The sequence below is a fragment of the Protopterus annectens genome, chromosome 4.part0 (assembly GCF_019279795.1).
Source record: "Protopterus annectens isolate FY-2018-M chromosome 4.part0, PAN1.0, whole genome shotgun sequence".
Lineage (NCBI taxonomy): Eukaryota > Metazoa > Chordata > Ceratodontiformes > Protopteridae > Protopterus > Protopterus annectens.
Genome location: NC_056733.1, coordinates 1489219913 through 1489247153, shown reverse-complemented (window position 1 = coordinate 1489247153; position 27241 = coordinate 1489219913). Strand labels below are relative to the sequence as shown.

At 42.6% G+C, this 27241-nt stretch overlaps 1 protein-coding gene across 2 annotated transcripts in view; it reads right to left on the bottom strand.

Annotated features, from left to right (window-relative positions):
- The window catches only part of SOX30 (SRY-box transcription factor 30), a 1614116-nt gene that overhangs the window by 1175020 nt on the left and 411855 nt on the right, over positions 1-27241 (bottom strand). For both annotated transcript variants that reach the window (XM_044069331.1, XM_044069330.1), the window contains exon 3: positions 4899-5090. In XM_044069331.1, the coding sequence (XP_043925266.1) occupies positions 4899-5090 (192 nt within the window). The remainder of the gene's footprint in view (positions 1-4898; positions 5091-27241) is intronic.

Below are 27241 nucleotides of genomic sequence, written 5' to 3'. Positions count from 1 at the left end.
TGGTACAAGGGTTTGCCATAATGTAACATTGGTACTAAATGCCAGTCAATGTGTGCGCGCACCTATAAGTGACTACCTTGCTGTGGTACAGGATTTTGTCATAATGTAATGTTGGTACTAAATGCCAGTGTGTACCTTGGCACATAATTTCTTAAAGATCAGAATGTAGTGACAGTATAGTGGCTGTTAAATGGTGCTGGATAAGCTTGACAGGGAAGGGGGTGCGATGGCAATGTGGTCACACTTGATATTCTCCTGAGTAGGGCTCCCAACTTGAAACTTCCTGGGGGCCCCCAAAATACTAGCACCGGCCCTGGAGGGGGATAGCAATAAAGGAGACCAGAGGGCCAACTGCGAACTAGGACATCCTTTGGGGAGTCCCCCAGAAGGGGGATAAGAGCAAAGTACTTGCCGCACTTGTTGTTTTGGGGGGAAGCAAAGAGGTTGCAGCAAGGTTGGCCCCAACAGCCGAAAATCAGTTTAGTCACTGACTGACTGAGGGACCAGCTGTGAGGAGTCTGAATGAACTTGCTGAGTTGTTAGAATGGATCTGCTGCGTTTGTCTGCTGGAACGCTAGTTTTCCCTGGTATGATATTGCCCATTCCCAGACCCTCATGGCCTCTCTGCATAATGGGTAAGAAAGGGTTCCTCCTTGTTTGTTGATATACCAGACTACTGACATGTTGTCAGTGTGTATTGCTATCGTCCCACAGGGAGTTTGTCCTGAAAAGCTTGCAACATTAGAAGAACTGCTCTCATCTCTAGGATGTTGATATGCAATCTGGTATCCAAGGAAGGCCACATGCCTTGGACCATCTTTCCCTCGAAATGCCGTCCCCTGCCTTAGTTAGGAAGCGTCTGTGGTCACTGTGGCTGTGGTGGGAGGAAATAGGAACAGCCTGCCCAGGGACATGTCGTCTGAGTGAAACAACCAGTGGAGATGTCATCTGCAAATCGGAGTTAACATGATAGGAACAGATAATTGCTGGTAAAGAATAGACCACTGAACAGCTAATGTCCACTGGAGGACTCTCATCAAAAATCTTGCTAAGGGCACTAGGAAGATGACAGCTGACAGAGCTCAGAGCTTGAAGAATCAGTCTCGCCAACAGAGAAGGTAAAGAAATTATCTCCCGTACTTGTTTTCTCAAGGACGTTATGCGATGAGGAGACAAAGAAGCTACCTGGTGCATTGTATCGAGAAAGGCACCAATTAATTCCAACCTCTGAATGGGGGACAGGTTTGATTTTTAAGATTTATAGTAATGCCTAGGGAGCTGAAGATCTGGAACAAATACTCCCTGGCCTAAAGTAGATGATGTGGGGTAGGGGCAGTTAGAAGCCACTCATCCAAATATGGAAACACTTGAAATCCTTTCGGTCTCATGTGAGCTACCACTACTGCAATACATTTGGTAAACACCCAGGGGGCTGTGGTGAGTCCAAAGGGCAGAGCACTGAAATTGTAATGACTGGCTCCCAGCCTGAAGCAGAAATGACTTCTGGAGTATCTGCCTATTTTGATGTGATAGTACAGGTCCTGAAGGTCTATCGAGCACATCTACTCGTCCTTGCACAGCAGGAACCGTAACTGAATTGTAACCATCCGGAACTTTGACTTCTTTACATACTAATTTAGACTGCTCATATCTAGAAGGGATCTCAAGTCCCCCATTTTCCTTTGCACTAAAAAGAAGCAGGAGTAAGGTCTGAATCCTCATTATTCTGTTGGGACCTCTTGAATGACTCTTTTTTGCAGCAATTTTTGAATTTCCAGTACTGCATGCTCCCTCTAACTGGGTGGTATGTCAGGGAGTTTCTTTTGTTCTACCAGAGGTGGAAGGTAAAAGAGAATGCAATAACCTCTGGACATTATGCTTAACACGCAGGCATTTGTTGTCAGTTTGGTCTAGCTATCTAGGTGCAGGGAGAAATGACCCCCAACTGCCTCCAGAGATGGACAGTCAGGCAGTGCTTCAGGAGCGTTGATAAGGCTTGACAGAGAGGTTCTCAGAAGCCCTGCTCTGCAGACGCCCCCTGCCTTTAAGGTGGTGTCTACCACTGAAACTTCCTCATCTGCCCCTGAAGGAAGAATCCCCGTATTGATCCTGAAAAGAATCTTGAAACTTTTAAAACCAAGTCTTCTTACCACCTCACTGATTTCTGGAAAAGGTGTGCTGAGGGGTAGAAAACTTGATCCCAATGGCAGACAGGGTCCTTCCTTCCTGCTCGCTGAGGGTATGTTTCTTTGACAGATGGCCCAAACAAGGAGGAGCCATCAAAAGAGGCATTGACAAAGGATGCCTTGAAAGGTTACGCAAAGTCCCAAAGCCTCATCCAGGCATGCCTTCTGACTGCAGTACATGAGCTGGCTGGCCTTGAGGTATCCTCCGCTGAGTGGGAGATGAGCCTCATGGAAGAGTTAGTCACGGAAGCAAGAGTAGCCAAATGGGGAGATACTTTTTTGAAGTCCTCATCAGACATGTCTCGTCAAGAGAGTTGGAAAGTTCCTTGACCAAATCTCTCTGCAAATGAATAAAATGTGCCAAATAATTTAATGATCTCAGCATGAACATAGCTGAGATATAAATGCGCTTACCAAACCTGTTTATCGTTCCAGATTCCCTGTTCGGCGGATGGACAGAGGAGCTTTGTTTGGCTATCTCCTTCTTGGTGGCTGCTGCCACAACAATGGCATCAACAGGGACACCCTTGGACCAATGAAGTCTGTCTTTGGGGACAACCAGAAATCTGTCCAGGCCTTTGGGGATTGGCTCAATAATGCCCGGCTCCTTCTAAACCTGGCAGAAAAATAAGTCAAGTTTGTTCACCAGGGGGAGGAGTCACCCAAGACGTAGATGAGCCCACCCCAAAAGCATCCAAGTACATGGACTCCTCAGAAAAAGGCGGCTGGACTGACCAGCCACCTTTCTGCCTAAGAATCTCTAATTTGTCTCCAAAGGAGACATCATCAGGTGGTGGTCGTGGGGATCCCTCTCCCTCATCAAAGTCCATGTATTCTGTGAGCGGCTCCATTGGGGAATCAATGTGCCTCCTTTTCCACGTGTTCTTCTGAGGAGCATCCTCTATGGGGTGCTCAGGGGAGGTATTGGAAGAAAGGGGGGCTTCATCAGGGGGGGATTTGGAGGCTCCTCAAGGCAGGCTGACCCTGGACAGAGATGATGGGCTCAGCACTCAGATCCAGTGAAGGACAAAGGGGAGGATTGGAGGCAAAAGAGGTCAGTTCTCTGTGAGCAGAGAATGCACTTTCCACAGCAGGGAAAGCCAATGGACCAGGAGAAACTCCCCCTATCTCCCTCAAAGCTGAGGCAGTCGAAGAAGAATGGACAGGAATCACCCTGGATCCAGATCTTCAGACAGAATCGGACCCAAGCTGTCAAGGGCCAAAGCACAAAGAGGAAAGGATGGACCTGAAAAAGTCTGAACTGAACCCCTCCCCCCAGATCTGATGCTGGCATCAAAGATCCGAGACCTACTCTGATCCGAAGATCTCAGAACAGAGCTGGTCATTGTAGTCATCAGAGTCAAGGAAGGGAGCTTCCTTGGATCCGAAGCCAACTCTCTCGGGTACCTAGGATCCTGGGAATCTGATGTTGCTGGTCAGATCGGAGAAGGAAACTGGATCAAAGCAGCTGGGACACTCATGGATCTAACTGGGGATAGAGCTGACAACACCCCCATCTGGATTTGAGTTTTGAGGAACCTCCACATCATCCTGTCTATATCAACATCCGACAGACTCCTTGAGGACATAGAGGTGGCGGCCGAAGCAGGCCTGGAATGTCTAGACAGAGTCTGAAGCAGTTTCGTGAGCAGCATTGGGGAAACTGTCCTGATTGTAAACTCAAGAGTTTGAGTTTGCACATTTGGATCCGAGGTGGAAGAGAAAGGTCTGGGACAGACAATAATATTACTGGTGCCTGCTGGATCCGATGAGAACCTTGGATCCGATGGGCTGAAGTAGGTCTTGGATCTGTTAATTTCGGATCCAACGTCTTCGCATATTTAGCTGGTGGCTACAAGGAAGCTCTAGATGATTTCTGTGATCGCTTCCTAGGCTTTGAAAAGTTGGAAAGGCTAACTGAGGGTGTATGAGTCGCTGACGAAGATGAAGCTGTTAAGAGACCCTTCAAAATGAGCTTGTTCCTACGATCAGCTTTAGCTCAGGGGTTGAATCCCTCACAGATAACACACCCTAAAAGCAGGTGTTCAGCCCCTAAACAGTAAACACATTTACTGTGTGCATCACAATACGGAATCTTGTGCCCACATTCCAAGCACCATTTAAACCCAGTGGGCTTGTCGCACATGATTACCACAGGAGCAACAACAGCACAGCACACCAAAAAAACAAGCAAAGTAAGGAAAATATACTAACCCTGTTCACTAACAGCAACAAAAAAAAACACTACAGAAAGACTATATAATAATATTAAACACATATGTATTTTTTAAACTAGCAGAAAAATGGAAGGCAGAGATGCCAACCGGTCAGGCAAAGAAGCAGAAGGAAGAGTAATGGCAAAAACACACGCCCTAATGCCAATGAAGCCTCTGAAGGGAGGGAGGAGAAAATACTTAGAAGGAAAGGTAATTAAACTGAATAAGAATAATAAATATGGGCAGAAAAAGAAGTTTTACTTATCGTAAGCACTGAACCACTCTCAAGACTAGGAATCAGCGTCATACCAGCTAGGAGGCAAATGAGATCTGAGGAAGCTACAGGGAGTGTAGGGCATTATGGGTAGAGGGAGGAGCTGAAGACTAGTATTTAAGTCTAAAAAATGCGTCCAAGTCGCATCCAAGGGTTGGATCTGTAACCCAATAGTGAGGCAAAATGAAAAGGACAACATAATATCTACAGTGTTATACTTACTAGCTCGGTGACCCGGATCAGTCTTGAGAGCTGGAATGACCGCACGGAGGGTAGTTTGCTGGCAGGGAAGTTCTGCTAGATGTGTACATGGAGTTTTGCTAGTTTTATCTGTACTGCTACCTGAAGAACATTGAGTGGTACCACTTGACAGAATACGCTTCATCTTTCCAAATCGTGGCTTGTACACCCAATCTGTAACAGAAAACTACCATTAAGTGTTATGCAGTTCATTCCTGCACTACTTGAAATTTAAGATTTACATAATAAAATAACTTGGGGAAAGCAAATTGGAGTTAAAAATTCTGCAGTGCACTAATAATTCATACAGAAGAACTGACAAAGTTGATCATACTATACAGCTACAGCTATACAGTTACTGTAACATTTGCATTGTATGAGATGCTCAGTAAAGAGTCAGACAACTCAGATGGGTAAGCAACCTTGATGAGGTTCTTACTCTGACTGCATTCCAGAATCGGGCATACTACTTGGCAAGCATTTCCTGTCTGAGATCTCTCTTACCATTTCAGGATATTTACACAAACATACTACAACTTCTTTTCAAGTTCAAAATGTACTACTATATAAATATTCCATAGGTATAATGCAAAACGCTACACTGATATTTTCAAGTTGTCGTTAACTCTACTTTATGTCATAAGCTTTTTACATCAAATAAGTTTTTTATTCACATGCAACAGTCATTTCTATGAAGGCAACTTTGCAATCTTTAGAATCATAGTCAGCTCTCACACTGCTTGTAAATCTGTCTGATCTCCTCGGTGATCTTCCAAATAAGGAAAATTGTATAGGACTGTTGCTGTAAACTTCTGATCTATTCTAAGATTAATTGTCTGAATATTAACAAAGGCACTACAGAAATATCTTCTTGTAAGACTGCTTTCTTACATGGCTGTAGTACATTTTTGAACTTCTTTACTTTCTTAGTATGAATATTATTCTCAGTATGAATATTATTCTCTGGATTAGAAATCTGTACTTTGAAAATAGATTTTTGGCTCCTAATAGGATCAAAGGAAGTTAAGCTCACTGGCCTACAGCCTTTTTAAGCTTAGCCATTCGTGCCCCGATTTTCACAATTATTAATAGTTCGGTACTCTTTAAAACGCAAAGAGCACTGATCAATTTGTGCTTTTTAATTTCTCCAAGACTTTTGTATTTCTAATCCAATGACTGGAATGGACCCCATTCCTAAGTCAAAGTATGATTAAAGTCCATGAAATTTGTATTATTTCAATCTTTGATGTTAGTCAAAAGTGCTCTTCTGAGCACCAGCAATGTGCCTAGAATCAGCTCCTTCTGATACAGTTACATGTATCGGTACCATTATCTAAATACAACTGTAAATTCTTTTTTAGGTTCATAGGTTCATAGGTTTATACTAGGCTATCTGCCCTAAGGCATTTATAAGCCTAGCCCAAAGTTTTGTGGCTTATGCCACCCCTTATGAGACCCATTGCTCCTACTACTATTAGAACTGTCTAGGTATCCTTCTTCCACATTGCCCTTGTTTCTGCTGGCTAATCCTAGTATTTTATGGCTTTGTGTCTCTCTCTCTCTACGTAAGACACTGTAATCACTGGGTGTAGCAATTTCAATGATCAAAGCTACTTCTGTCTTCTATTCTTAGACTAGTATATAGTGTTTTCTTGCATTTGTTTTTTGAACGGTTGGTAATGGGTGATTCTATGTGATATATATTTCATCATTTGCTATATTGTTTTGTGGCTCATGTTTCCAATGCTTCTCAGCTACCTTACTATAATGTTTGCACAATCCCCAATGCAACAGTCATGCCACATTATTATGCCTTTCAAGGCACAGGCCTTCTGCCATTAGTGCCATCACACCCAACAAGATGTGCGACTGTTTCCAATTCTGTTTTACAAAACCTACATTTGCCTGTTTCTCCCACATGCTCGATGGACTCTATAAACCAACATGTGTGTAATCCACTACCCTGGGCTGCCAATATTAACCTTTCGTCTTTTAGTTTAAATTCAACTCTCCTTAACCATTCCTGTGATATATCCTGATTGACACAAGGTTGTTCCAGGAGTTTTCTGTACTTGCAACTATATTTATGCATTTTCTAGATTTCTTGCTTTCTCATCTAATCCTTCACCTTATATTTTTCATTCTTTTTTTTTGGCACATTCACTTGCTGCCTGCTTTTTATTTACTTCTGGTTTGATTTCCATTCCTGTGTGACACTGACATGCTTTTGCTAAACTAAGCAGGGAAGTCATCTTAGACATGTTCTCCTCATGTTTTAAAACTTTCCCCATGTTTGAATCTTGTGAGGTTAGCAGCCATGTATGCAGTTCTATGACTGTAGATCTATACATGTGATCAATTTTGAGGGGGCCCATACCGCCTTCAGAATGGAAAATATATAATTTTGGTATACACTGATTCTTATTCTTATAAATTATTTGATAAGCATGAAGCACTTTTCTTGTTTACCTGTCCAACTGATCTTTTGGTGCTAGTCAATGACCCCAAAACTGTAAGTAAGAACAGGAAGAGCAAACTGGTTTAGAGATGGGACTTTGTTCCTAGTTGTCAGAGCTCATAGGTTGGTACTAGGCTATCAGCCCTAGGGCCTATACAAGCCTAGCCATAACAATTCCCTGGCTATTTCTTCCCACACTATTTACTTCCCTGGACCCCTGTCCAGCAGGGCAACTGACGTGATCCCCAGGGTGAATTTCCTTTCTCCCATCAAATCGTCAAGGTTCCTTTAGAAGAGGGTCAAAGAGGCATTCTGCTTGACATGTATGGGCAATCAGGAACCTATCCCTCCAGCATGTTTTGTTTATTATGATGACAAGGTTTAGATCCCTGGAGCATGTGGCTCTGAGGGATTAGGATTTCTTTAAGTGTAGCATGTCCAAACAGCTCTGGGTTTGACATGGCCTTGTATGTTAAGCAGAGATCGCCTCTGAGTAGACGATATGCGACAGAGTATGGCTGGAGTTTTTTTAAGGCGGTCAGCGTAGGGCATCTGCTTTAGGCCTGTGATTCTTTAGTGAGGTATTTCTGTGGCCTTTCCAGTTGTTGCAGATGTCTTGAGAGGTACATACCAAACGGGGTGTTGTATTCTATTAATGGGTCTAATGAGGGATGAGTACAGTGGGACAATGACCTCCTTTTATCTGGATGAAAAGCCCTTAGTGATGAGGTGTGCCACATAGAAGGGATTTCCTGACTGTTGTGGCGATGTGGTTATCGAAGGTGAGACCACTGTCCACCTGTGTCCCTAAGTCTCTTATCACACTGTTTTCAGTTATTAATTTTAGTCTTCCAGAATAATCCTTACTAAGTTTTATTCATATTTGCTCATCTTTTATTACTGATACTTCATCAATTCCCAAATATTTATATACTTCCTCTTACTCAACTTCTTTTATATCACATTCCTGTACCAGACTGAAACTGTTTTCGGTCGCCACCTTTCCTGCTTTAAAGGTTGCTTTTGCACATTTATCAAGACCAAATGACATTCTTATATCATGATAAAGTTTTGACCACTTGTAGTTGTGCTTTCAACTCCTTGACTGTTGAACTAAACATTTTTTAATCCACAAAAATAAGCTGAGAAATCTTTACACTTTGTTGTTTTCCAGCAACCTAATTGCAGCCATGACCTAATCTATTAAGTGGACATCTTAAGACAAAAGGGCAGCAGTGACAAAGAATCCTCCTGGAATATCCCCCTTTGAATTTATATCCCTGAGATAATACCTTGCCCTTTATCAATGGCTTAGCTGCAAAGTGGTTTGCCATTGTTTCACGGTTACTGTAAAATAATTGATCAATGTAGGGTGTCTCATACATTTGTAAGCACTCCTTTACCATAAATGTGGGATGCTGCCAAATGCTTTTTTGCAGTAAATCCATGCCATACTTAGATTATTCCCCTTTTTACAATTCTCCATTTAGACTTTATTTAACAACAAATTATCCTTTGTTCCATATGACTATCTTTTGTTACCCTTTTGTTCTATTGCCATGATTCAGTTTTCTTCTAAGTGACTATAAACTCTGTTGGCATCAGTTCCAGTGTAGAGTTTATACATTGTTGGAAGGCAAGTTATTGCTCTATAATTTTAGGACATGTTGCAGGTTCACTCTTATGGAGGGGTGCGCATATAAACAGTTCTTATTCATGGCTAAACTTTCAAGTAAAGATGCTAATACTTTTAGCCAGAAGTTAAGTACTGCATCTGGGCCTGGGGTTTTCCAGTTCGGAGCTTTTCTTAATTCTGTTTCAATTTCTCTGGCCGTTACTTCATGCTATTTCATATCTTGTACATTTGAACTTCTTATTCTTTCTTTTGCTTTTTCTATCCATTCAGCATCTTTGTTATGTTCCACAGGATCTTCATGAATATCAATATGTGACTATTTCTTCTTTATTTGGTAGTGTTTCTATGCCTTTTGCCTTATTTCCCAATTCTATATAAAACTTTTTGGGGTCATGAACGAACTGCTTATTTTGTACTTTTCCTTTATATTTGTCTGCATATCTTCTACGTTTTTCTGCCTGTGCTAATATCTTTAGTTTATTTGCAACCGTGTACAATATATTCTGCACTGTTTTGATACTGCATCTTGCTTTTATCACCTCTGAGTATTTCTGTCAATATGTTCCCTCTTTTGTACTCTTCTGACAGTGACATTTCTTGTCTTAATTGCTTTATAGTTTTCTCTAGTCCATACTTCCACAATGGCATTTGACTGCTCCCCTTCCTCTCCCTTACTGCCCTATGTTTTTGTGGTAAGACTTTATCTGTTATTAATTTAGCTGCACAGTAATATATCCTATTTATGTTTGTTACATCGCATGAATTTCTATGAACAGTCTTGATTACTGTGTTCATTTGTTTTATCATACTTCTAACATTTCGGGTCTTACTGACTTTCTGTAGTCTATTTCTTTCATTGATCTTAATATGCCTATCCATATTTATTAAATCAAGCAATTATTTGCTTAGATCATTTTCTTATAAACTAAGGGCACATTTCTGTTCTCTGTTTCCTACAGGCATTCTACAGAAAAGTTCCAGAGTATCTTCTTGTGCAATATTCTCTTCAGCTTCACCCTGCATATGTTGCTCTTACACATGTGAACCGACGGTACTTTTCTGTTATCAGGGCAACAGTTCCAAGGCACTAGCATGCAATGATCGCACAACTGTTAGCCTTGAAGCAGGAAAGTACCGAATTAAGTATAAAATGTAGATTTCGGCAGACACTCCTGATACCTTCAACAGGAGCTTTGGTATGTCACTGACATTCCAACAACTTACCTAAATACAACCTTTTCTGTGTCGTAGGTAAAATTCATGTCGCGGGGCCTCATGCGGTAAGGAGTTTGTGCACCTAACATTTTGTTTCTCTTTTCCCATTAGTTAAGTGACCATAAAGTTAATATACTTAAGTAAGGAAGTGGAGGGTAAAGTCCCCTACATGGTGTGCAAGGGGAGTGCCACTGAAAAAATAAAAGATCCTGAGTGTTTGCTCATTCAGTTTGCTGCATTTTGCTGTGATCCTTGTGGAAGAAGAACTTTGCATTTGGCAGGTTTTGTGCTGACTTCTCTTAGCAGAGCGTACAGAATGTTACCTACTATGTCTGTGTTTGAACTGTCAGTCTACATACAGCAACAAAAGTAGCAGAGACAGCTTCATGCATTGTGAGTTATTCCGTGATGCCTGTCAAAGTGAACATAATCATTACGGGCGTTACACAACAGGATTCAAACCAGTCACAGTCATAATCTTTTGTGGTAAACTGCCAAGTTAGATGTCCTCTGTAGTGTCACTCAGTTAAACTGCCTCTCAGACAAATACATTGAGAGAGAGAGAGCAGGGTTGATTGATTTACAACTGGGTATGACACAGTAATATTCGAATGCTGCTGAGCTGTTATTACTCCTGGTTTTATTTATTTAGTTTTATTTATCTATCTATTCTATCTGCTTGTTTGTTAAGTGGTCAGCTGGGTAAGTCCCTGGACCTTTTCAGCCACAATCTAGGCACAATGGTAGTTGTAACACCTTTCTTTCCTTAGCAACTGCTTCAGGGCTAACAGCTGTGTGATCATTGCGTGCACAGCCTAGCCTCTTAGAACTGTTGCCCCGATAACGGAAAGGTACCGAACTGACTGGCCTATCATTCCACACTACTGACTGCGTGAGAGCTGCCACAGTTTCCTGTTCCTTCCCTTGCTGTGCAACTCCAACTGAACTTTTTAAATAGTTTTCTGCTGAAGGCTCCAAAGTATCTTCATATGGCAATTGATTAGATGCTTCCTGTTCCACTGGTTTCTCCTTAATTTTGGGATTCATTATTACATCACATTGTGATGTTAGTTAGATTTTCTACACTAAATCCTTCACTTTGCAGGTAGTCCATAACTTCAGATTCTATTTCTTTAACTTCTCCATTACTAATCCTCTTTTCTACTTTTTCCGTTAGTTTTCTTATTGTAAAATTTTAAATTTCTGGATGCCTGTGCCTGCATTTCGCTTCAAATATCTTTGGTGCCATTTTTTGGTAATTATTAGCTTTGCTTTCTCCTTTACATAAATATTACACCATATTAAAGCTCTCTTTCTTTCTTTCCCATGTCCATATTTCTTCTTCAGATGTCTCCACCTCCTCCTAATTCTCCTTACTTGGGGGACTCATTGTTCTATCATGCTACGCCATAACCTGTGTTAGACTTTCTACACTAAATCCTTTACTTCACAGGTATTCCATAACTTCAGCTTCTATTTTTTCAATGTCTACTTTACTAGTATTCTGTTCTACATTCACCTTTGTGATCTTATGTTTTGTATTGTGAAATTTTCCTTATCTGGGTGACTTTGCCTGTATTTCTCTTCAAATATATTTGAAGCTGCTTTTTTGTACTAATTAACTTGCATAAATATTGCAACATATCACATCACTCATTCTTTCCTACATACATATTTTGTTTAATACCTTTCAAAAATTAAAGTTATATACTCACCATAAGTATGCATCTCTGTTGTCCATTTTCATTCTTCCTCAACATATAGGTCACGGAATTGACCTTGGATCTGACTCAGCCACAATTCACAAACTTATGGATCCAAATCCCGAGCTGCCCCCCACTACCTATAATGCCCTAGTCAGCCCAAAACAGCTTAGATCGAGTTTCCTGCCTTATAGCTCCTAAGTTATAGTAAGAAAAACAAAATAACAGAAAGGCTAAGGCTCAAACCTGGAACTAACAGTACCAAAATAGCCATCACATCACTCCAGAAGACAGTACCAAAATAGCCATCACATCACTCCAGAAGATAACAGGAAGGGGGGAAGGAGGGGAGTTGAAGAAAAATGAAAATGGACAACACAGATGCATAGTTATGGTGAGTACATAACTAATATCTGATGTTGTCCTCTTCATTCTTCCTCAACATAGGGGGACAGAGTCCCCAGCTACATGAATCTTGGTTGGCCCTCATGGAAGGATATTCTGGAGAACTGCTGAAACAAAAGCAGCTCCACTTCTAGAAGTCAAGTCTAATTTGCAATGAGTAATATGGGCATTAGACCAGGTAGCTGCTGTGCAAATATCAATGGAATTTCTAGACCTGGCCACAGATCTAGTTGAATGTGCCTTAGGAGGTTTTGGTAGGGAGAGACCTTGCTGGGACTATACAAACGAAAATGCAATTAGTAATCCATTTAGACAGGGTAACTTTAGAAACTGGTGATCACAGTCTATTCGGTGTCACCAATCAAATAACTTGTTTTCCTGAAAACCTTTGTTCTGTGTAAATAGAAACTTAGTTGTCTATGTACAACTAAAAGATGTAGCATGTATTCTCCCTTGTTTGAAAAATTAGGGAAAAAGACAGGCAACTGAACTGTTTGATTTGATATTCAATTCAGAAGTTAGTTTTGGTAAGAAGGATGAAGTGATTTGTAAGGTAATTCCATCTTTGTGAAAAACAATGTAAGGAGATATGGATGATACAGCCTGGAGTTCAGAACTGTTTGATTTGCTAGTCTTCAAGTTAGTTTTGGTAAGAAGGATGAATTGATTTGTAAGGTAATTCCATCTTTGTGAAAAACAATGTAAGGAGATATGGATGATACAGCCTGAAGTTCAGAAATTCTCCTCACAGATGTAACAGCTACTAAAAATGCTCCTTTTCCTAGACAAAATTTTTAAACAGTAAATAGAAATCTAACTACTCTTTGTGTTTAGCTAGAACTTGGTATAATGCAATGTAAGAAAATGGAGCTTTTCTCCCTGGGCCTCCGCTATAAATGGCTATTACCCTGTCGGACTTTCCTGGTAAACAAAGACAAATTCTAAGTTATGTACTCACCATTCTTCCACTCAGTTGCATACTTCAGACTTCGGATCCAACTCTCTACCGACTCCCTCTACCCACAGTGCCCTAAACCATGCCTGTTGCCTCAGATTGAGTTTGCTGCTCTGTTTACCAATAACAGAAGAGAATAAATCTAAACATATAGAAAAAAACAGACAAGGCTCATACCTAGAACTGTAGGTTTCAAACACAGTCCAATAGGTCCTTCCAGAAGAAAATAGATGGGAGATGGATGGGAGGGGAGTTGAGGAAGACTGAAAACGGACAACACGAATGCCTAGTTATGGTGAGTACATAACTTATAAATCTGATATTGCCCTTTTCATTCTTCCTCACTTATGGGACAAAGTCCCAGCTATGCTGACCTTGGGTGGCCCTCATCGAAGAATATTCTGGAGTACTGCTGAACCAAAGGAGGCTCTATTTCTAGATATGATGTCCAGTTTGTAATGTGAAACAAAGATATGAGTCTTGGACCATGTAGCTGCTGCACAAATGTCATAAATAGGCGTTCTTGATCAAAAATCAGATTAAGTAGCCACGGATCAAGCTGAATAAGCTCAGGGAGGTTTTGGCATTATCATACCCTTCTGAGAGTAAATCCGTGAGATACAGTTTGTAATCCATTTAGCTAGGGCAACTTTAGAAACTGGTTGGCCTAGGCAATTTGGAGTGAAAGACACAAAAAGTTGGTATGACTTTCGAAACAGTTTTGTCCTGTGAAGGTAAAAATGTAGCATCTGTGCACATCAAGGAAGCGTAGCATATACTCTCCTCTATTTGACAGATTTGGAAAGAAAACTGGAAAGTCAATTGATTGGTTGATGTTATTTTCAGAAGCCACTGTAGGTAAAAATGAAGGGTTAGTCTGCAGGGAAACCCTATCTTTATGAAAAACAATGTAAGTTTTTTTTGCTGAAAGAGACTGGAGTTCAGATATTCTTTTTGCTGAAGTTATAGCTACCAAGAAAACTGACTTCCATGACAGAAATTTTAGATCAGATTTGTCTGACAGTTCAGAAAGTTTTTGTGTTAAACCTTGAAGTACCACAGTAAGATCCCAAGGAGGTGAGGAATCCTTTATTGGAGGCCTCAGAAGAAAAATGCCTTTCATAAAAGCTTTACACAATATAGATGAAGCAAAGAAAAAAAAGTTATGTACTTACCATAATGTTACATCTGTGTTGCCCATCTTCATGTATCCTTGACCTTTGGGATACGGTTCCAATCCTCAGAAATGGCTCAGCCATTACACAGCTTGCTCAAGCCAAAAACTCTTCAGCTAAGACTATACCCACAATATCTCTCTGCAGATTACCTCAGAATGAGTTTGCAGCTACACAGAAAGACAGAAGAATATGTATATGGAATTGAAGAGGCTATGTTCAAGGTTAAATCTAATAACGTTACCAGGACAAGCATCAAACCTCCAAAAAGTCTGCAGGAGGGGGAAGGAGGGTGGAATGCCAAGGATAAATGATCAACAACACAGATGGAACATTATGGTAAGTACATAACTTCTTTATCTGATGTTGTCAATCTTCATTTGTCCTTGTCCTTTGGGACAGAGTCCCCAGCTACTTTAAATCTCGGGTGGCCTTATGGAAGGATATTCCTGAGAACCATAGAGCCAAAAAATGCTCTTCCCCTGGAGACCAGATCTAATTTGTAATAAATGATAAAGGTATGCAAAGTAGCCCAAGTTGCTGTCATGCATATTTCATCCATGGAAGCCTTGGAATGGAAAACAGCAGACGTGGCTATTACCTTAGTAAACTGCACTCTCAGTGGCACTGGTAATTGGAGATTCTTTTCATTGTATATAAAAGTAATACAGCCATAGTAATACACCTTAACAAGGTGACTTTTGAAACATTTTCCCGGAGATGGACCAGAAAAGGAGATAAATAACTGATCCGATTTTCTAAATTATTTAGTTCTGTTGAGGTAGAAACATAATCATCTGTGAACATCCATCAAATATAAGCAATATTCACCTTTGTTGTAAAAATTTGGAAAGAAAAGTAAGTCAATGTTTTGATTAATATTAGTTTCTGAGGCCACCTTAGGAAGAAAAGATGGGATGATTCTTAGAGAAACCCTATCCTTATGAAAAATCAATTATGGGGGTTTTGAAGATAGTGCTTGTATCTCAGAAATCCTTCTGGTGGAGGTAATGGCTATCAGAAAAATGGTCTTCCATGAAAGAATCGTTAAGTGACATGTAGCTGCCGGTTCAAAGGAGGAAAATACCAAAGACTGCAAAACTAAAGTCAGATCCCAATGAGCTAGACAGTCTTTAAATGGAGGTTTCAACCACAAGGCTTCCTTCATGAACACTTTAAACATTCTATGGGAAATTAGTGAATGGTCTTCAAAGGCATCATGGAAATTGGAAACAGCAGCTAGTTGGACCTTAATAGTAGAAGCAGATGCTCCTTGGCTGAAAAGCATAGCTAAAAACTCCAATACCTTTTCAACTGGTGTGGAAAAGGGGTTAAGACCATTATTGCATGCTCAAATAGAAAATCTTTTCCACTTGCTGTGGTAAAGTTGCCTGGTGGAAGGTCTATGGGAAGCCAACTGAATTTTTTGGACTGGGGAAGATAAAATTTTCTGCCTGAAGACTAACAGAATTGGAGGAGCCAAGCTGTAAGCTTGAGCTTCTGAAGATTGGGGTGCATCAGTCCCTGTGGATGAGAAAGAAGATCCAGAACTGGGTCCAGAATCCATGGATGGTGAATTAGATGAGGCCACAGAAAGGGGGAACCAGACTTGTCAAGGCCAGAAGGGCACAATGAGGATCACCTTGCTTCTCAACCTGCTGGCTTTCTTTAAGACAGAAATCAGTGGGAAGGGAGGAAAGGCATAGATTAGACCCAAGGGCCAATCATGAAGGACAGCATCTCTTGGGGACTCCTCCTGAGGGAGAATTAGGAAAAAGTAGCTGCTGCACTTGTTGTTCATGGATGATGTAAAGAGGTCGCAGCAAGGCTGGCCCCAGTGACGGAAAATCTCCTTTATCACTCTGGGATTGAGAGACCACTCGAGGCAGGAAAATGTATCTGCTCAGTTTGTCTGTTATCACGTTAAAGCTCCTCGGGATGTGTATTGCTATTAAAAAATGGTTGGTGGATATCTCCCATTGCCACACTCTGAGAACTTCGACACAGGAAGTAAGACTTGGTTCCGCCCTGTTTGCTGATGTAACCAGACAATTGACATGTTATCCGACTAAAATGCAATCATTCCTAGAAGGAGGACAGATTGGAAGGCTTGCAATGCTAACAGTACTGCCCTCAGTTCCAGAACACTGATATGCAGATTGGCCTCTATCGGGGACCAAGTGCCTTGGACTGTTCTTCCCAGATAACACACCCCCACCCCATCTGGGAGGTGTCCATGGTCAATATGGCCTTGGGTTGAGGAGGAATGAAGGGACGGCCTAAAATCATTTCCTCGTAATCCATCCACCAGTCTGTCTTTCTTGCAATGATGATTAAATTGGATGGATTAGGATGGACCACTGGGATGCCAGAAGCCACTGTAGCAGCCGCATGTGAAATCTTGTTAGTGGAACTAAGGTAATGGTTACTGCTACGGACACTAAACCTCGAAGGACTAAAACTGCAGGAACCTTGTTGCTGGAGAGAATGGCTTGTACTTTGGATTTTACCTACTGTAGCTTGTGAAGAGGAAGCTACACAGGAGATGGTATTCAGACAAGCTCATATGAACTCTAGATCTTAAGTGAGACTTAGATGAGACTTTAACTGAGTCACTATAATGCCTAACTGAACGAACAGGTGCAGAATGAAATCTGTTGCTTGAAGTAGTAGATACCTGGTGGGAGCAGTGATGAGCCAGTTGTGTAGATAAGGAAACATCCGGAATTTGTGCAGACTCAAGTGAACTGTTACTGCTTCCAAACACTTGGTGAGCACCCTGGCAGCTGTGGTGAGGCCAAAGGGCAACACTCTGAACTGAAAAGGACTGTCTCCTAGACGAAAGTGAAGGAACCTTCTGGAGCGTTTGTCTATGTTTATGTTTTAATATACTTCCTGAAGATCTATAGAGCACATCCAGTCATTTTTAAGGGAAGTATAGACTGAACTATGACCATCAAGAATTTTGCTTGCTGAACAAATTAGTTCAGGAGGCCGAGATCTAAAATTGGTCTCAAGTCCCTTGTCTTTTTTGGCACCAAAAAGAACATTGAGTAAAATCCGGATCCTATCTGGTATGGTGGGACTTCTTGGATGACTCTTTTTTCTAGTAGCTTTTGAATATCTAAAGCTGCTTGATCCTTCTAATTGGGTGGAACATTGGGGAGTCTTCATTTTGATCTTGGAAAAAGAGTGAAGGAAATATGGTAACATGATCCTCTGCACCCAAGTATCTGAAGTTATTTGCCAACAGACCCTTGAGTGCAGAGAAAATCTTCCCCTGACTGCTTCCAGAGGTAAGCAATCGGGCCCGCTTTCAGAAGTGCTGATAGGATTGTCCAGAGAAATAACCTCTGGAACCCTCATTTTGTGGGCCACCTCTGCCTTCGGGTCAGTGTCTTCCATAAGAGCTCCTCCCCTGCCTGAGGGGAGCCACCACCCGTGTGTCATGAAAAGGCCCTTGGGATTTCTTGAACCACATCTTTCCACTCCTCTGATTCCTAGAGCAGGACCCTCGAGGAACAGAAAAATGTATGCCCAATTCAGAAAGGGTCTTTCCATCTTTCTCACACCTGGCTACAGTTTCTTTGACTTTGGGGCCAAATAAGGAAGATCTGTCAAAAGGAGCATTGCCGAAGGAAGACTTAAATGGCTCTGAAAACTCACAGAAGTGCATCCTGGTGTGATGCCTTATGTGAATGCCTGAACCCACTGCCCTTATTGTCCCTTCGGCTGCATGTGCAATGAGCCTCACGGACGAGTTGGAAATACACACCAAGGTGGCTAGCTGAGAGGCCACATTATCCTAGACCTCCTCAGACACACCTCCTGCTAGGGTTTCTGATAACTTCTTGATCAGCTCCCTCTGGAGCCAAGTGAAATGTGCCATAAACTTCAAAGACCTTAAAGTGAAGGTCGATGACATGTACACCCGCTTTCTGAATCTGTCCATCTCCCTGGACTCTCCATTAGAGGGATGAACAGTGAAACTCTCTTCAGCTAGTTCCTTTTTGGTGGCCGCCATCACCACCATAGCATTTACTGCTAACCGTTTAGCCCAATACTTGTAGTCTTCTGGAGCTGAGAGTATTTTGTCCAGTCTCCAGGGAATTGGCTCTACAGAGTCAGGAGCCTTGCAAGCCCACTGCGCAATGAATTTAATAAGATCGTCAGTAGGAGGGGTCACCCAAGAAGTAGATGGGTGAGTACAAAAAGTAAGTGCACCTACTCCTCAGAGGTAGGTTCATTGGGCGTCCAGTTACCCTTCTGTATCAGAATCTCTAGGATGTCCCATCATCAAAGTCAGTTTCTTCTGTGACAGATTCCTCAGGGGAAACTGTGTTTCCTCTTACTCGTCTTTTTCCAGGGTAGTTCTTCAGTGAGAATCTCTGCGGTGGACTCTGAAGAAGAGAGGCCCTGTGCAGGGGTATCTTGCCGCTTAGGTGCTCACTGTCTGGGCGTGGAGTTTGGTGGCAGCTCTGGGCAAGAGGAAGTCCTGAGATAAAACTCACACATGGAAGGGGCCAACTGAGAGCCCGCAGAGGCCAATGCCCTCTCCATTACCTGGAAAGCTGGCCTCCCAAAAGAGGGATGAGAGCCCAGAACTGATAAGGACAACTTCAGAACTGAGTTCACACCCTGCTCCAAGAGACCTACCCCCGAAGCAGGAGCCAAGGTTGAGCCCATGTCAGCTGAGGTTCCAAGAGTCAAGGATGACGTTGAATAAAAAACTGGAGCCAGTCCATGACCCTCCAACCCAACAGCAGAGCTATGGCCCCAGGAATTTATTGACTCTGAAGGAACAGAGTAAATCAAGGCAAATCCTGGAACTGAAGGGGAAAAAGTTGTTGGTACCAGAGCAGCTGGAACTGCAGGGATCAGAGTTGTACGCTCTAAGTCCTCAGAGGAGGTTAGAGGAGGAAGATTTGGTGGAGTCCTGGGAGAAAACGCCACAACTCTAGAAGGAAGAGGGGTCTGGGAAGAGAGAAATACCCCAGGCCAGTAGGAGCTGATCCACCAACCTCACGACATTGACTTCAGTTAGAGCCCTGGAGGAATGGACAGATAAGCCTACGCAGGATTCTGTTCTGTCAAGAAAAGGACTTGGGAGCTGTCCCACAAAGGGGTCAGTAGAGGTTGAATACCTTGTCCTAGGTGTGGTAATTATGTTTGTTTTCAACATGGATGGAAGTTCCAATATTTGTGGAAGCGTAGTAAGTGGAGTTGGTACAGACAGGGAAGCTGAAGATGTTGACACTGATGTGACCGGCATCGAGGTCTGTGGTGCCATAGTAGATGGTGTCAAGGTAGTTTGTTCTGAAAGTTTCCTAATGTTAGTCTTCAGTTCTGCTGAAGTAATGGAAGTGGAAGGCTTATGCTTTTCTGCTGCCGCTCCGGTAGGAGACATCAGCACCAAGTGACTTTTCTTATGTCCGAGAGATCAGATTTAGAGGGGGATGTATCAGACTTGGATACAGCCTCCTCAAAAGAGGACTTAATTAGGCCTTTCAATATTAATTTATTTTTCCTTTCGACTAAGGCCCAGTTACTGAACTCCTGGCAAATAGTACAGTCTTGTTGAAGATGAGCTGGGTCTAAAGCAATACACACAGGATGAAAGCCCATTGGAATTGGGCATCTTCCAGCCACAATCCTGGCACTCTTTAAAGCCAGTAGTTCCTTTTGATTTATCTGCCATGCTGACATGCACAAAAAAATGAAAGGTCAATAGGCAGCAATCACACGCGCACACACACACACACACACACACACACACAAAACGAAAAGAAAACTACCAACAATGGTAGTCTAAAATTACCTAAAGAGGTACAGCGAGAGAGAGAGAGAGAGAGAGAGAGAGTTAATACCAACGATGGTAGGGAAAAAATACCATAAAGTAAAAAGAAGCACACTCACTTGCCAAGAAAAGTGAGAGAAAACTAGAAGTAAAAACAAGGTAGTTAGAAGAAGTACAAATAAATACATATTTTATATACATATATATATATATATATATATATATATATATATATATATATATATATAAATATATATATAAATAAATATAAGACGAAGTAAGAAATTCTAGGAAAAAAACTATGAAAATTTCACTTAGCTGTGAGAGAATCTGGATGATACTTCTTGCGATAAGAGTGGCATATGAGATCTGAGGTAATCTGGAGAGAGGTATTGTGGGTAGAGTCTTAGCTCAAGAGTTTTTGGCTTGCGCAAGCCAGTTCCAAGGATCCGAACCATATCCCAAAGGTCAAGGATAAATGAAGATTGGCAACATTAGATAGATTTATTTCCTCTACGGAAATCTAAAATTGCTTCCAAATGAAGTTTAATTGTAGAGAAACTAGCCCCATCTTTGAACAGAGTTGTTAAAAAATGAAGAAGAGTAGAAACTGGTGCAGAGAAAAGATCAATCTCCTTATCTGATGCCCAAATAGAGAACCTTTTCCATTTACTCTTATAAACTTTTTTGGTAGAATCTTTTTGAGAAGTCAAAATAATGTCACAAACTGGGGAAGACAGCCTGGACTGTTTAGCTATTACTGGAAGCAGAGAATCCATGCAGTCAGCTTGATGGCCTAAATGTTGGGTGTTGAGTCCCCGACGGGTGAGAGCGGAGATCCTGAGTAGGCTGCAGTATCCATGGAGGACAACAAAGATGAAACCGTAGAAAGGGGGACCATACTTGGAGAGGTCAGAAGGGGGCAATGAGGATTACTGTGCTCTTCAGGCTTCTTGACTTCTGCAAAAATCTTGGAATCAGGGGAGGAGGATAAGCATAAAGGAGACCCGAGGGTCAAACGTGAAGGCAGCATCTCTCGATAACTCCCCCCCGAGGGGGATCAGAGCAAAATACTTGCTGCACTTGTTGAGAGGAAATAGTTCGCAGCAGGATTGGCCCCCAATACCTGAAGACCATATTCGCTACTGAATGATTGAGAGACCACTCATGAGGCATCAGAATAGATCTGCTTAGTTTGTCTGCAAGAACGTTAGTTTTCCACATAATTTTGTGTCGCAATTAGAAAGTTGTCTGATTAGATAGCCCATTGCCAAACCCTCATGGAGTCTCTGAAAATGGGGTAAGCCTGAGTTTCCCCTTGTTTGTTGATGTACCAGGTCTGAACTGCAATAGTCCCCAATGGAAGAGCATCTTGAAATGCCTGCAACACTAAAAGGACCGCTCTCATCTCTAGGACATTGAGAAGCAAGTTGGTCTCTTGGGTGGATCATATGTCTTGGACAGTTTTTCCAAAGAAATGCCCCCCCTACCTCAGTTGACAAGCATCTATGGTCACTCTGGCTATTGGGATCGGTAGAACAAAGGGTCTGCCCAGAAAAAGATCTTGGAATTTTATTCACCAGTGAATGTATCACTTGCAAATTAGGGTGAGTTTTACTTGAAAGGAAAGGGGTTAATAGAGACTGGACAACTGTACAGCTGGAGTCCACTGGAGGACCCACATAAAGAAGCGTGCAAAAGGGAAGGGAGTAATATCATGGCAGCTGACATCGACCCAAGTGCTTATGCACTAATCTTGATGGAGGAGATTGGCAAGATTTAGTGTGATGCCCAGAGAGCTGGAAATCTGGAGCAAATAGTCTCTAGCATGTTGTAGTTGATGCTGGAGGGGGTGGTGAGGAGCCAGTCATCCAGATATGGAAACACTTGGAAATCCTTCAGTCTCAAGTGAGCTGCGACTTCTGCCATGCATTTGGTTAACACCCTGGGGGCTGTGTTGAGTCCAAATGGTAGAGCTCTGAAATGGTAATGACTGGCGCCCAGCCGAAAGCAGAGATGTCTTCTGGATGGTCTATTTTGATATGATAGCACACGTCCTTAAGCTCTACAGAGCACCTCCAATCATCTCTGTGCAGAAAAGGCAGGGTGGACTGAATTGTGACCATTCAGAACTTCATTTACTTTACATACTGGCTCAATTTGCTTAGATCCAAAATGGGTCTGAGGTCCCCTGTTTTCTTTGGCACTAAAAAGAAGCATGAATAAGTTCTAAATCCTAGATGGTCGAGTGGGATCTTCTGGCTGACTCTTTTTCTAGCAGCTTTTGTATTTCTTGTGATGTGGCCTTCCTCTGACTGGGTGGAACATGGGAAAGTGTCTTCCTTTGAGAAAGAGGAAGAAGGGAAAATGGTATGTAACAACCTCTGGATATTATTCTTAGCACTCATAAATCTCTTGTAATGTTCGTCCAGGCATCTAGGTGCAAAGAGGACTGACCAGCGACTCCCTCTAGAGTTGGACAGTTGGGCAGTACTTCAGGAGCAATGATACGGCCTGTCCAAGAAAGAATCTCTAAAGCCCTGTACTGCAGGCCTCCTCTGCCTCCAGGGTGACGTTTACCACTGAAAATTCTCCCTCTGCCTCTGAAGGAATTTTCTCCATGCAAATCCTGGAAAGGTCCCCAAGATTTACAGAACCAAATTTTATTACCACCTCTCTCGTTCCTAAAGAAGGTCCGTCGAGGTGTAGAAAAATTGATCCCCACAGCAGACAGCGTCTTTCCTTCTTGTTCACTGCGGGTAAGCATATCTTTTACTGATGGCCCAAACAAGGAAATGCCATCAAATGGGGCATTAACAAAGGACATCTTAAAGGGCTCCACAAAAAGTCACATAACCGCATCCAGGTGCGTCTCCTTATGGTGATTCCAGAACCGGCTGCTCGTGAGGCTCCTTTAGCTGTGTGAGAGATTAACATCATCAAAGCATTTGAAATAGATAAGAGTGACCAGTTGAGAGGAAGTCCTTTTAAATCCTCAATAGACATGTACTCTGACAGCGTATTTGATAGCTCTTTAGTCAAATCTCTCTGAAGTCTAATAAAGTGTGCCAGATAATTCAGTGACCTCGGAGTGAAAGTAGCTGAGGTGAGCCCTCATTTTCCAAATCTGTCCAATACTCTGTACTCCCTTGGACAAGAGAGCTATGTTCTACTAGCTCTTTCTCAGAGGCTGCCACCACCACCACCAAAGCATCAACTAGGACTCCTTTGCTCCAGTGGGGTCTCTCTGTAGGTGGGGACAAAAACTTTTTCAGGGTGCTTGGGGATGGGCTCGACAATATCCAGTTCCTTCCATGTCCGGCGGGAAACCAGATCAATAACTTCACCCACCGGGGAGGGGTGGGGGGTTATACAAGAGTTAGACGGGCCAGCACCAGAAACTTCCAAGAACACAGATTCTTCAGGAGAGGGGGTTTGGGAGGACCAACCACCTTTCTGCATCAGGATCTCTAGAATATCTCCAAAGGAAATGTCACCTGGTGGTGATCTGTAGGATTCCTCTCCATCAAAATCAATGTCTTACATAAGAAACTCCAAGGGGGAGTCTATGTGTCTCCTCTTACACGTCCTCTTCCAGGGCAACTCTTCTATGGGATATATTAGCTGTCTCTATGGAATTGGTCTGGTCAACTCAGAGCTCGGACCAATGAGAGTAAAGGGGTAGGATTCAAAACATGAGAAGACAGTTCTCTCTGGACAGAAAAAGCCCTTTCCACCACAATGAAGGCCAAGAGACCGGGAGGAGCTCTGACCTGCCTCCTCCGAACTGTCCAGGGCTGAAACTCCAAGTGAAAGGGATGGATCCAACAAAAGTGGAGCTGAACCTACCCACTAAGATCAGACACCAACTCAATTCCAAGACCCATTCTCATCAGAGGATACTGGAGTAGAACCAGTCAAAGACACAGTTGGAGTGGAGGAAGAAACTTTCCTTGGATCCAAAGCTGAGCCTCTCTGGGTACTCGGATCCTTGGCCCCAAAACTGCTGGAGGGATTGGAGAAGGAGGAATAATAGTCTTAGATATAACAGGCATACTCATGGATCTGATATGGAACGGAGCTTGTAAGACACCATTTGCATCTGAGCTCTGAGAAACCTTTGCAACATCCTATCCACATCTGCTTCCGACAAGCTTCTGGAGAACCAAGAAAAAGATGTGGAAGAGGGCCTGGAATGCTTCTATGTTGTTTGGAGAAGCTGAGCAGGCAAGGTAGGTGAAATTGGCTTCATAATATAGTTGGGAGTAGCACTCCCAAAGGAGGTACCTGGCTTTAGATCCAATGACTTAGGATCCTAGGGGAGAACAGTTAGACTGATCATAATAACTGTAGCAGCTGAAGCCTTAGGATCCAAAGGCTTCAGATCCAAATGTTGAAAAGTCTTTGGATCCAGAGGGGTCGGATCCAAGAGCTTCCTAGTCTCATCTGGCGGCTATGAAAAACACCTACGGGACTTCAAGGGAGAAGGCTTTCAGAGCTCCAGAGAAACATACTCACTAAGTTTAGAGGGAGTTGGAGCCCCTGGAGTGGAATAAGAGAGAAGAAGACCCCTTAAAATAAGCTTATTCCTTCTGAGAGGTCTCTCAGATTAAATGGGCGCAGATTCTGCACATGTCCAAGTGCCCGCCTCCAAGGCAATACACGCACTCCTTGTGGGCATCTGAGTTTGGGAACTTATGCCTACAATAACTGCATTTTTTAAAGCTGGTGGGTTTGTCTGGCATAATTTAGAATGTGAGGAAGAAAAAAACAAAGCCGCAAAAAAAAAAAAAACAAAAAAAAAAGAAAAACAGGCAGGTTAAGCAAGTTTTTTTTTTAATAACTAAGGAAGAGGAAAAAAACTACCAACTGACAGAGAGAAATACCCAAAAAAGGAGGGTAAGAGAGAGAAACAATACCAGCAATGGTAGAGACAGAGTACTATGAAATATTACGGAAAAAGGGAAAGGAAAGACAAATTACCCTGATAACCAATGAAACTAGAGGGAGGAAGAAAAATAGTAATCAAAAAATTTTGTAATAGATATAATCAAACTCAAAACCAATAGAAGTGCTCAAGAGTGGAATGTGTGTCTTTTCGCAAACACAGCAAATGAGATCTGAGGCAACAGGGATGAAGCAGGACATCAAGGATACAGGAAGGAGCTCAAGAGTTGAATCCAAAGTCTGAAGTATGGATCCAGATGGATGCAGAAGATAAGGCCAGAGGAAGGGAAACCAAATCTGACAAGGCCAGTAAGGGGCAATGAGGATAACTGTGCTCTTCAATCAAGATGCTTCCTGTACCAGTCTGGGAATGAGGAGTAATTGGGGATAAGCATAAACGAGACCAGGGGGCCAAGCATGAAGTAGAGCATTTCTCAGTGATTCGTTGACGGGAGGATCAGGGCAAAGAAACTGCATTTGTTTTTGAAGGGAGAGGCAAAAAGATTGCAGCATGGTTGGCCCCACTGACGGAAAATTCTCTCCACACCACTGACAGAGTGACCACTACTCATGGGGCATCAGAATGGACCTGCTTAACCTGTATGCATTCTCGCTGGATTTTCCCAGAATATGTGTTGCTATTAGAAAGTTAGTGGAAGAGATCACCCATTTCTAAACTCTCATAGTTTCTTGACAAAGAGGGTAAGATCTGGTTCCTCCTTGTTTATAAAAGTACCAGACTACTGATATATTGTCTGTCTGAATTATAATAGTCACAGTTGAGAGTGTCTTGAAAGGCCTGCAGTACATGGAGGACAGCTCTCATTTACACGATATTGATATGCATCTGGCCTATTTGTGGGACCATGTGCCTTGGACTGTCCTTCCAAAGAAATGCTCCCCCAACCCGAGCTGAGAGATGTCCATGGTCACTCTGGCTTGGGAAGAGGGAGAACAAAAAATGCTATCATGGAGTTGATTGGAGAGGATCCAACATAGAAGGTAATTCTTGGATGCTTGACTGATTTTGACTGGCATGAATAATGGATGTTGGAGACCAGATCATTGAGTGGTGAGGGTCCATTGAAGGATTCTCATAAGGAACCTGGCAAGCAGTACAAGGGTGACTGCCGCTGCCATGGAGCCCAAAGCTTGATGCATCAGTCATGCCAGAAGGGAAAATTTTTGAATTATCTTCTTGACCTGGAATTGTATGGTATCTATTTGAGACAGAGGAAGAGAAGCTTTTTGAGTGACTGTATTCAGATGGGCACCAATGAATTCCAGAATCTGAATCAACGTGAGTTTAGATTTGTTGTAACGGATTGATATTCCCAGATGGGAGCACAGTTGGCGTAAGTAGCCCCTTGTATGAATCAGCTGATGCCTGGTTGAGGCAGTCAGAAGCCAATTGTCTAGGTAAGGAAACACTCGGAATCCAAGCAGTCTCAGTTCAGCAGCTACAATTGCCATGCATTTGGTTAACACTTTGGGGGCTGTGGTGAGACCAAAGAGCAGTGTTCTGAACTGGTAATGACTGGCTCCCAGCCGGAAGTGTATGCATCTTCTGCAGCACCTGTTTACTTTGATGTGATGGTATGCATTCTGAAGAAATACTGAATACATCCAGTCATCCTTTCCAGGGTCTCTGGTGCAGGGATAGACGGCCCCCAACTGCCAAAGAGAGACAGTCAGTCAGACATCCATTCAGCACTGATAGGATCTGTCTGAGAAAGAATCTCTAAAACCCTGGTTATGGTTATCGGTCTTAAGTCTCCCGTCTTCTTTGGCACCAAGAAGAACCTGGAGTAAAACCCTGATCTGGTCTGATCTCGGGGGACGCGCTGAATGGCTCTTTTTGTTAGCAGCTGCGCGATCTCGATAGCTGCAGCCTCCCTTTGATCGGGTGGTACATCGGGGAGGCTTCGGAATCTGGGTATTTTGTGAAAGGGGATCGAATAGCCTCTGGATATCACCCGAAGCACCCAACGATCTGACGTGATTGACTCCCATGTTGTCAGGTGCTTCGAAAAC